Source organism: Pseudorca crassidens, chromosome 3 (assembly GCF_039906515.1).
Source record: "Pseudorca crassidens isolate mPseCra1 chromosome 3, mPseCra1.hap1, whole genome shotgun sequence".
NCBI classification, from domain to species: Eukaryota; Metazoa; Chordata; class Mammalia; order Artiodactyla; family Delphinidae; genus Pseudorca; species Pseudorca crassidens.
The window spans coordinates 49,661,049-49,672,766 of record NC_090298.1 but is presented as its reverse complement, the minus strand read 5'-3'; the positions used below and the strand labels follow the sequence as shown (position 1 = coordinate 49,672,766).

Genomic DNA, 11,718 nt, shown 5'->3' with positions numbered 1-11,718 from the left:
AACGCTGGAAGGTAAAGTACTATTATTAACTTATCCCCATTTTTACAGATGGAAAAACTGAGGCCAAGAAAGTGGAATGGAGGAAGGGAGAGGGTTAGTCTGTAGACTTGCATGTAATCTCTGTTTTATACATTGTGCTCATGTCCTCTACCCAGTCTAACATCCCAAAGTCAGCAGCCTCTTTGAGGTTGAAGCTCCCATCTCCTCAGCAAGGGTGGCCACCTGGGGCGGTGGAGGCCATCGGGAGGCCTGACTTTTTATGCAGACTTCCAAGCCATCCTGTTCTCAGTCCCCACGCTCTTCTAGGACACGTGGTACCTCCAATTCCTAAGCCTTTCAGGGTTTCTACAACTTACTGGCCTCCTCCTATGCAGGCAGCTTGGGTTTCAATGTTCTTCCCTTTGATCAATCTGTTAACATTTATCTTAATATTTTTCCATCTTTTAAATTTTTTGTGAAAGTGTCATCTACTGCTGTCTCCACGGTTAAGTTTGTAGATGTTGACTTTGTTGATTTCTTCAAATCAAAATTGGGTTTTAAGAGGCAGCCCAAGAAAACTTATTATTTTCAATGTACTATGTTCAACCAGAAGTCCACATATTAATTCACCCTAAGGAAATTATCAATGAAGAACACAAAGATTTATGTCAAAGAATATTTATTGCTTCTTAATGTATAATGGCAAAAAAATGAGGATGGTCAAAATAGCTAACAATAAAGGATTAATTAAAGAACTTAGGGGACTCTGTGGTGACCAGGAAGCGGTGCCGTTCAGATCTCCTTCAACAGACTATTCCACGGGGGAGAGTTGACGAGAAGCCTCTGGCTGCCATCCCTTTGGATCCACATCAGTGTTCGTGTTGCGGTCACGCTTCCTCCCTGCTGCCCTCCCCCACCATTGACTAAGCATGGGAGGGGCACTGGAGCCAGGCCGTTCTTGTCCAACATGAGAACTGTGCGGTGGGCAACCTCTGCCCAAGGGCTGACTCCCCATCAGCCTAGGCAAGCCCTTCTCAGGGCTGTGAAGCTCTCCCTGGCAAACCCTTCCTCTTGATCTCCTCTCACAGGTGTCACACTTGCACCATCCCCCTGCCTTGCCTGTTCTCTCTCCTTTGTCCTTCACAGAGATTTCTCCCGACATGTTCCTTGTACAGTTAACCCTCTCCTGGCATCTGCTTCTTGGAGGACCTGAACTGACAGAATACCCATCCACCGAATATTAAGGCAGTTTTCAAATATTATATTTATAAAAAATGTATAAAGATAGAAAAATAAGATATAATGCCATCAAAAAATGCCAGTATTCTAAATGCATACACAAAGGATCCTGGTTTTGTTTTTTTAAAACCACATAGAGTAAAAGGGGTGTGTGTGTGTGTACACAAAATCCTTCACACATACACATCACAACATTAAGAGTGGTTATTTCTGGGTGAATGAATTATGAGTTGCTGCTTCTTTACCTTTTTCTTTATTTTCCAATGTTTCAATAGTGAACATTATTACATTTATAACCAGGAGCAAAGATAAAGTGCACACACACACACACACACACACACACACACACACACACAATACTCATAAGGACCCTCAATCCCCCTGAGGCAGGATGCTGTCTGAAGGAGCACACTGCTGGCTTCATCTTCGTAGGTCGGGGCACAGTAGGCAGGCACAGCTGAGCAGCAAGAGATACAGATTATAATGTCAGCACTCAACAGCTTCCAAACTGTGCTTGGCTGATTCCAGATGTTTTCAAAATCCAAACTGCATTTAGGAATCTTGATGGATCATCAGAAGGAAATAAAACAGATGGAGAGTCAATCCTACCAAGTCAGTATTTACCCAAACTACTTGATTTTCCATTTTATTACTTAACTGGTAAGCAAGAGTGGTGTCTTCTCCTCCTTGAAGGACAGGCGACTTTCCTCCCAAGCTTGCAAAAGTGAGGTCAGGGGACACCCAGCTGGCACAGGGCACTCGCGCTGTCCTTCCACTTGGTCACCCTCCAACTTGCTGTTTGTCTCTCCAGCACAGAGCCTGCCCCGGGTTTGCTGTTCTTGAGGAGCCCTTGTGAATCAACATGTCAGAACAATGTAACACACCACCACAAGAGGAAGAGCTGACACTCATCAGATGCCTACTTTGTGCCAGGTAATGTTCTGAACACTTTCCACACATTACATAGCTCATTTAACCTTCACAAGAATCCTACTGGAAAAATACTAACACCGTTCCTGTTTAACAGAGGAGGACGCAGAGGTGTAGAGACGTAAAGCAACTCTGCCAGGACCGCAGAGCCACTGTGAGGTGGAGCTGGAGTTTGAACACAGGACGTAACAGAGGAGAAATAAGATGGAGAACAAAATGCAACTCAGGGGCACAGCGGTTGTCCTTGACAGAAATGAAAGTTGGACAATGCCAGATAAGCAGCAGGGGAAGTGCGATTCCCCTGGGGAGCAAATCTGGCAAAACAGACCAGAGGATATGGACTTAAAAAACAGGGGAGGAAGTCAAGCAAGGGCCACTATATATGCACCGAGAGACACACAGGTAAAGTGATGCAGACAGGCATGAAGTGACAGCCAGGGGACACAGTGAACAAGTCCAGGAGGCTATTCTGTGGTGGAAAGGGTCATGGAGAGGAAGGGGGTGAGCATGTGAAGATCAGATCTAAGGGGTGTGAAATTAACAGGGAAATCGATGGCGGAGAGATGGGACTGTCAACCAAGAGGAAGGAATGGACACACAGGGGTACAGATATCTCCACTCTGAAAAAGCAAAAGGCCAAGAAGAGGGAAGCACTGATTGAGAGGGAAGTGCGTCATTTCCTTTTCACTGTTATTTTAACCCTTGCATGACGTCTTCCTCAGCTGCCCTGCCAAACAGTGAGAACAATGAACTCCTCCCCCAGGGCTTACATGTTATAGGATGAGAAGGGAGCACGTCACTGGAGGCTTGAGTGAGGGTGGATGGTTGGTTTTCTAGACATACTATGTGCTTTTAGGGATTCTTGCCAAGAATGAGGTGTGATTTCAGGTGAGTAGGTGCCATTTGAGAAGAGAATCTCCTCCTGCCAAATTATTGTGGCTGTGAAATAAGACCACACATGTGAAGGACACATGCACAGGGCTTGACACTTAGTATGTGCTCAGTGAATAGTGGTCGTGAGCAGGGGGCGTCTCTCTCTACTCGGAAACATTCAATGGCTCCCCTCTGTCAACAGGACACAAGCCCAGGTGCCCAACCTGGCACTGAAAGCCTGTCGTTGGCGAGGCCCCTGCTTACATTTTTATAACCTTAACCACAGAATTGACTCACTACATTTACATCTTGGCAGACTTAGTCTTACTCAGCAATGTCAAAGAGCCAATGTATACAAGAGGATTTAAGAATTAACTGACACGGGTCCCCTTCATCACAGAGCTTAGTCATGGATCACAGGAGTTTATCGGCGAACTCAGGTCCAGGTGGGTGAAGTGAGGGAACATCATGAGCTGAATCCTGAAATACTAGTCAAGTTTGCATGAGGTGTGATGCGGTGCTGGGTCCCCGCTGGAGAGCAGCTTTCTGTTCTGACAGCAGCAGAACAGGAGAGAGATTGGTGAGTTCAAGATCACAGGGAGAAGAGAGGAGAGCATATGTTGTGTAATTCCAATTAGAAAACAAAGCTGGAATATTGGGTTATAGGGTAGATGGCCACAAGTGGTCAGGCTTAAAAATAAGCGAACAGCAGTGGGGACAGGGCCCACTTGGCGAAGCCCAAGGAAACCTAGAGCAAATAAGAAGAAAACAGCTGCAGGCATTGTTCTCCAGGATAACGAAGACTAAAAGCCATTCCAGACACACAAACCTCATTTTTACCAATCATTCTTTGGCTCAGTGCCAAGAAGCTACTTTTCTTTTATTTGTTTTTTGCTCTTTTTGCCCTTCTCCTGGGAGTTTCCTCCCCTGTGCTCCATCCCCATCCTGAAGATTCTATTCCCAGTTCCAAACACAGGCACAGGACGTAGGCTTGCCTGGCCATCAGGACATCTCATTCTTTTGGACCTAGTGATTGGTTCGGAGTTGGGTCTGTGGCCCAACAAGAACTACTCAGATGCAATAAGACCTTTGTTGGGGCAGTAGGGGAAAAAGCACTTCTTCTGCTGGAATTTCCATAAGGAAGATGACATGTACCTGGAACTGCCCAGGAAGCCAACACTATGGAAAACAGAGCCAAAAAATGCCAGAAACTGGGTCCACACGACGCTGGATCAAACTGCACCTGTAACCAATATATTCCAACAAGGTCAACTAAGGGAGCCAATAAATTCCCATGTTTCTTAAGCCAGGTTGAATTGGGTTCCAGCCTCGCAACTAATGGAGTCACAACTAATGAAGAAACAGAAGCTGAGGATGAAATAAACTGATCTCTGCCAGAGAGGTGGGATGGCCCCTGGACACGGAGACACACTCTGCCTCCTGCACCTGCCCAGCATGCAAGAACCTTAACCAAAGGCTGCACCTCGCCGGAGGGACAGCAGGTGTGGACTCCCAAAGACCCAACAGCTCTTAGCCCAGACCTGCAAGGAAAATAACTATCCTCCCTTGGGTGCAGAGAGACCTCGTGCAGGCAGCCAAGAGGAAAAGCCAGCTGTGGGAGACTCTCCAGTTTCTGCCCCATAATCTTCACCACAGCCAGCCCCTCTTGCCCACTGTCCACCAACTCTATCTGTCTTCGCCAGTGGCACTTGTCTCATCACTGTCCCCTGACCACAGCGTGTGTTCTCCTGACTCTACGTGCAGGATCCTCCACGTCCTCCGCTTCACCCACCTACATTGCCCATAATCCTGGCTCAAATCTCTGCAATTTTCTCTGGCCACAACAACACACATTTGAACTCAGTTTCCTTATCCATAAAACAGGACAATAATCTTTTAGATATTTAGCTATTAAAATATAATAATGATCATTGTAATACTGTAATAGCCAACGTTTATGGAGCGTTTTAATATATGTCAGGCACTGCCCTAAGTGCTTTATTTACCTCATTTAGCCTTTATGTACCTTTGTGGAAAAAAGCATTGTTTTTACACACGTTTAGGCAACAAAGGCACAGGGAAGTTAAGTAATTTGCACAGCGTCTTACAACTAGAAGGTGACAGAGACATATTTCAAACCAGAGCAGTTTGCTGCCAGAGCCTTCATTCTTAACTGCTACGTTCGTTGCTCTAAAGGGTATTAAGATAATGTAAAAGCATGGGATGCAGAAACATCAGAGTCCTGCCCAGACCACTTCCGTCTCAAACTGAAAATCCCCTCAGAGAAGTTTAATTACAGGTGACAATGGCAAGATGCTTTTTTTCCAAATAAATATTTTATGACTTCACACCTAGCTATGAGGCCTAAGAAAGACTCTCTCTTCCCTTAAACCTCTATAGGTCCTATCACCAGTCAGCTGCCCAAGCCCGAAGCAATGATAACTGTACCCCAGGGGCACTCGTGAGAAAAGGTGAACTAGGGCTGGATTAGGATCATTTATCTCTCAAACCAGGAACTAAACTAGGTTAACAAACATCCAGATTTGCCCTGACCAGTCCTGGTCTGTGTCTGTTGCCCTGGTGGGAACTAATAAGTACCCAAGTTTGGTGTGAACCATCAGTTAGTTGGTGACCCTAGGCCCACCTATGTGCCAACTAAGAGAGGGAGATCATCATAAACATCCTTTCCTTTCCTCCTATGACTACCTCTCAGATTCACGTTCCTGCTACTACATACCTTCCTGAAACCAGGGAGATGGCATTTCCATGCTGTGGGGGTAACTTCACAGCTTCTGAAGATAAGCTGTGAAATGGCTAAGAGCAGACATTAGCTCAGCAAGATGAAATCAAACTATGTTAGTGAGGTTGGGCTGCTATAGCAAAATGCCGTAGACTGGGTGGCTTAAATAATAGACATTTATTTCTTATATCCTTGGAGGCTAGGAAGTCCCAGATCAAGGTGCTGGAAGATTGGGTTCCTGGTGAGAGACCTCCTCTGGCTTGTGGATAGCTGGCTTCTCACTGGGTCCTCACAAGACAGAGAGAGAAAGAAAGGGCTCTGGTGTCTCTTCTTTTTATAATGGCACTAATCGCATCATGGGGGCCCCACCTTCAACCTCATCTAAACCTATCATCTCCTAAAGGACCCACCTCCAAATACCATCATGGGGGAGGAAGGGAGGGGTTTATGGCTTCAACCCATGGATTTGAAGGGAACACAAGATTCAGTCCCTAACAAACAAACCAAAAAACCTCACCCCAATTCCATTACCCGTCTCAAATAGTATTTAGCTGTGTCTCACTTCACTCAGGTCTCTGCTTGAATGTCACCTCACGAGGCAGCTTTCCATAACCAGCCTTTCTAAAAAACACTAAGCACTGCCAGCTTCAGTCTTCCCAGCCCTCACACACAGCTTAATCTTTCTTCTTAGCAACACTGTGTGTGTGTGTGTGTGTGTGTGTGTGTGTGTGTGTATAAAATATCTTTGTCTTGCCTAGTGAAAATATTCCATAAGAGCAGTCCCAAGGAGAAAGCTGTCTGGAATTTCGTGGCAGAAGCTATGCCAGCTGCTGTTTCCCCACCACACAGACCTTCCTCAGTGGGCGGCGAGTATAAACGTTTTCAAGCATGTGTGGTGCATATAAACTGACACTGTCAAATCATCCACGGACTCACACGAAACTTGTTTTATTTGTGTAACAGTATATTCTTCCCTTAACCAGGGAGGCCCGTTCCTACTCAGCATTGGCAAAATGAAATTTGCCCCAAACCAGTAAATTCAAACCACAGTGGCACGTTTTTAGTCACTACTAATTGAAAATGTAGTCCTTATGTAAATATTCAAATTCAGGTACTTTGTTATGACTGACTGTCCAGTTTAAAGGGCTTCCTCTGGTTAAACTCTAAGTTACCAGCCACCTCCTCTGGTTTAACTCTAAATCACCAGAGGGCCTCACCCTGGCCCATCACGGGGCAGCAGTGGCTGCTGGGGGAAGGTGAGGGTCATTTACATTACCAGTGGGCTCAGCTGCTCCGGCCTCACCCCACCTCCAGTGAGAGGCGGATACCAGCCTTGCTACCAGTCACCGGAGCCTCAGGGAGACTTCTCCAAGCTCTGACCTTGGGGGGGCCGAAATAGGCCAAGTGCCCCTCCCAGACACTCGACCTCTGCTTTCCAGGAAGCCCCCACTTCTCTTTCCTGCTTGGGGGCCAGTAGGGGCTGCAGCGGGGAAGGGACCAGGCAACTTCGCTGGGCTGCTGTACGGTTTCCTCCACTCCTGCCCAGGGTGCACCATGCCTCGCCTTGTGCCTCACCTCATGATCTGGGGATCTTTGTTCTCTGCAATCTGAGGGGGCTGGTGATGAATGAAGAACAGCAAGCTTCACAGCTTCACACTCCATCACAAATAAGGCCACAAGAAAAAGACTTTCTATGTACAGCTCTACTCCCCACACCCAAGTGCTCTGTAACACGCAAAGCTCTACCCGCCCATGAGGGAGTGCTGTGCCTGGTTCCAAACTTTCCTGATTTCCTCCTGCCTTGTTTTGATAACATTTTATCCTGAGGTGTTTGTTCTCTGCAGAGATGACAAGGCAGGAAGCATACGGATCCTGATTTATCCTCCACTGCACAGCCGTTGGAGCTGAAAGCCCAGCTTCAAAGTTTTGCTCTGCCACCTGCTTGCTGTGTGACCTTGAGTAAATCACTCAACCGCTTGGACACAATGTCTTCTCTGTGGAGGGGGTAGTATCATGAAAAGTAAACAAGTTAGTAGATGAAAAGCTTTAGGACCATTCTGGGCATGTACTAAGTACTGGGCCATAGGTACTCAATGAATAAGGCTAGGCTCTGGAGGTCGGGGCTGCTGCTGTATCTGCAGAGCGTTCAAACGATTCAGCCAAATTGCATTATCTTCATGGCACGTCCTCTGCAGGCTGTCCATGCATGCTCAAGTGGGATGGCATTAGTGACCCTTAGCAGGAAGGGGGGCCTGGTGATCTCAGAAGAGATTGTCTGACTTGGGTCCTGGGATGTTGGCAGAATTGCTTTTCAAAAATTTGGCTTTGCAATTTTTAATTGCTCAATCTTGGTTTTTCTGGCCCAAAGAACAGAGCTTCCTGCCCTCAGACCTCTCCTGAGAGAAGTCCTTAGCCTTGACAAGGAAGGTTACTTTGCACATGCCAACATCTGCTTCCAGCAAACACAGGCAGGTCATTTGCATAAATCACGCAGACCTGGCAACTACGAAAGGGTGATGGTGTTACCTAGACAGGATTCTTTATCTGTTTGAAGTAATCACAGTTCTGATATTGTGCTCTTTTTGCCTTTTGCCTGGACAGCAGTGAGATGCAGAGAATCTTGGTGAGCAGAGACAAGCTGGGCAGCCAGAGGTGGGCAGCCTTCCAGGGCCCAGGTCCCGGCCGGCCACATGTACACTGCACCCCGTGGACATGTGCACTGGCAAGGATGGCCTTAGAAGCTGGAGGAGGGAGCACCTCTCCCTTCGCCTGGAGGTTTTGGCTTACAGACCCATGAAGCACCAGTGTGGGCTCTGGCGGGTCTTTTTCTTTCAGACAACCCAAGACCATGCAAATCCTAGAGAGAGAGAGAGAGACTGTGCCTGTGTGTGGGGATGGGGCACCGGGAGAGGCGATGCATGCGTGGGAAGGCTGTGTGAAGGCCAGGCCAAGTGTGAGAGGCTGCATGGCACAGGGACGGGAGGAGGGATAGCACCTGGTGAGTATGGGTGAGGAGGCCGGGGAGGGAGATGGCTGATGGATGGTTCGTGGGCCGTGCAATGATGTGGTGAAGAGCACGGCCCAAGGTCAGGCGGCCCAGTTGATATCAGCGACCAGCCGTGGGACCCAGGGCCTTTCTCAGCCTATTTTCATAACTGGAAAATGGAGGGAATAATACTCACATTGTGAGAATCATATTAAATAGTACCACCATCAAAATGATCTTTGTCGTTGTTGTTTGCTGGATTACAATCATGGGTGCAGAGTGAAGGGAGGTATTCTTTGAGGTCTAGGAGCACCTAGGGAGTGACTCTGAACCACTCTGACTCTGACTCTGACTTTATGTGATTTTTCAATGAAAGCAGAATCCCATATATTCATCTACAGTGAGAAGTACAACTTGAGAGAAGACCAGACCCTTGTGTTCCACCAGCACACACTGTTTCTGAAGACGGGCTCCAGGGGGATAAGGGCTCAGTCGAGTTACCCCAAGGCTCTCTCTCCCCTGGATTTTATGGCACTGACAACTCCCATCTCTAAGGAGTCCGATCTTCTGGTTTGACATGTTAGAATCACACTGGAAATTACACAGGGGGGTGATATGTAATTTGATATGATTTAATGGTGTTAGACAATAGTGTTTAAGAACTCTGCATGTGAGAGTAAGACAAGGGAAGGGCAAGCAGAAAGGAAGGACCAGGGAAGGGAAAGAGAGGCATAGGAGAAATACCCAAAGGCTGAGTAGCCAGGAGCATTAACTGCACAAGCTTTAAGCCACAGCCAGCCAGTAGCAGAGAATACAATTCAATCAAGTGTCCAGTCGGCCCCTGGAACCTCTGTGGCAAAATATTATATCTTTATTTTACACCACATGGGGTTTGCTTAAATGTCTTTTAGATGGTTTATTGTGGGAGAGGGCAACCTTAATGAAAGAATAGGTATCATATACATACTTCAGGACTCTGAAAGAAGTGTAGAAGGAAGTATGACTTGCTACTTTTTCTAACAAAAATGGAAATTTGTAATTTCTGTTAATAAAAAGGCTGCCACCACATGAAGAGATGCTCAACATCACTAATTATTAGAGAAATGCAAATCAAAACTACAATGAGGCATCACCTCACACCGGTCAGAATGACCATCATCAAAAACTCTGCAAACAATAAATGCTGGAAAAGGTGTGGAGAAAAGGGAACCCTCCTACACTGTTGGTGGGAATGTAAATTGGTAGGACGGTTATGGAGAACAGTGTGGAGGTTCCTTAAAAAACTAAAAATAGAATTACCATACGACCCAGCAATCCCACTCCTGGGCATATATCTGGAGAAAACCATAATTTGAAAAGATACATGCACCCCAATGTTCACTGCAGCACTATTTACAATAGCCAAGACACAGAAGCAACCTAGGTGTCCATCAACAGAGGAATGGATAAAGAAGATGTGGTACATATATTCAATGGAATATTACTCAGCCATAAAAATGAATGAAGTAATGCCATTTGCAGCGACATGGATGGACCTAGAGCTTATCATCTAAGTGAAGTAAGTCAGACAGAGAAAGACAAATATCAATATGATATCACTTACATGTGGAATCTAAACAAATGATACAAATGAACTTATTTACAAAACAGAAACTGACTCATAGATCTCAAAATCAAACTTATGGTTACCAAAGGGGAAACATGGGGGGAAGCAATAAATTAGGGGATTGTGATTAACACATACACACTACTATATATAAAATAGATAACTAATAAAGATCTACTGTATAGCACAGGGAACTCTATCCAATACTCTGTAATGGCCTATATGGGAAAGGAATCTAAAAAAGAGTGGATATGTGTACATGTATTCTGGATATATGTACTGATTCACTTTGCTGTACACCTGAAACTAGCACAACATTGTAAGTCAACTATACTCCAATAGAAATTAAAAAAAAAAAAAAAAATGCTGCCGCAGTGTTTTCTGTTCAGTGAGGTAGAGACCCCAGAATGGCCTGCCCAGGCCTGCATTACCAGACCCACAACTGATAGGCTCTGGGTCAGTGAGCTGGGTCTGGCAGGACCTCAGGAGACTTTCTAGAGCTGGGAAAGCCTAGAAAGACTGTGGTCATCAACAGCCCTTGCAGTGAGCGTGCAGGCTGCCAAGCTCTCACTGGCTACAATGGAGAGTTTCCTCTAGACCCCCCTTGGTTGGGCCTGCGTCCCAGCTCACTCTGCTCTTCATGGTGGAATCTTGGAGGGTACAGTGCTCATCCCCCCTGCCCTAAAAGGCAGCCCAGAGCATCTGCCTCATGTCCCTGCTGCCTAGTAAAGAAGGCTCCTCAAAGCCAGTTGTGGCAACTGTCCAGCAGCTTCATCACTGCCTCCTAACCTGCTGCCTTCCTGCCCAGGTTTGCTCTCAGCCCCTCATTCTTGATTTTGGCTCTTGCCTATAGCCCTTATCTAGCTGTTTGGACTTGGAGCTCCTGGGTAGGGTAAGAGTCTGAATCTGAGTACTCTCTCCAGACTCTGGATCTTCTGCCCTGCGCGTGCTGAAGAGAAGCCATGCTAGTTTCGGTTCTTGGAATGGAACTCTGTGCTCTGGGTCATGGAAGCGTGGCCGGGCTGCCCTAATTACAACTGCCGAGATTTCTTCTTATGCTTCTGTCTATGGAGGAAGAGATGCAGGTACTCCCAGAACAGAGAAAGCTTTCCAAAAACTCTTGTCTGTCTTCTGATAATTTACTAAGTGGTTAGATCTTTCTTGCAAAAGAGAAAACAGCCAAGGGTTTAATGCCAAGGTTCCACATTTGTGGAGTTGTCTAGGAAGTACTGCTTCTAAGAGAAGTGAAGCTGGATGAATCTTACGAAGTCTAATCAAGTATATTTGATAAAGCCAGGACAGGAATCAGAACTAGTGAGAAAAAGTTAAGAACTAGTTAAGAACTAGTGAGAAAGCGTCTCTGCT

The 11,718-nt window shown here is 46.3% G+C and overlaps 1 protein-coding gene across 1 annotated transcript in view; it reads right to left on the bottom strand.

Moving 5' to 3' along the window:
* Positions 1-641: 641 nt before the first annotated feature.
* IPO11 (importin 11) overlaps positions 642-11,718 on the bottom strand; it is a 249,969-nt gene continuing 238,892 nt past the window's right edge. Inside the window, exon 30 of the mRNA XM_067730786.1 lies at positions 642-2,067. Coding sequence (XP_067586887.1) covers positions 1,999-2,067 — 69 coding nt within the window. The 3' untranslated portion in view covers positions 642-1,998. The remainder of the gene's footprint in view (positions 2,068-11,718) is intronic.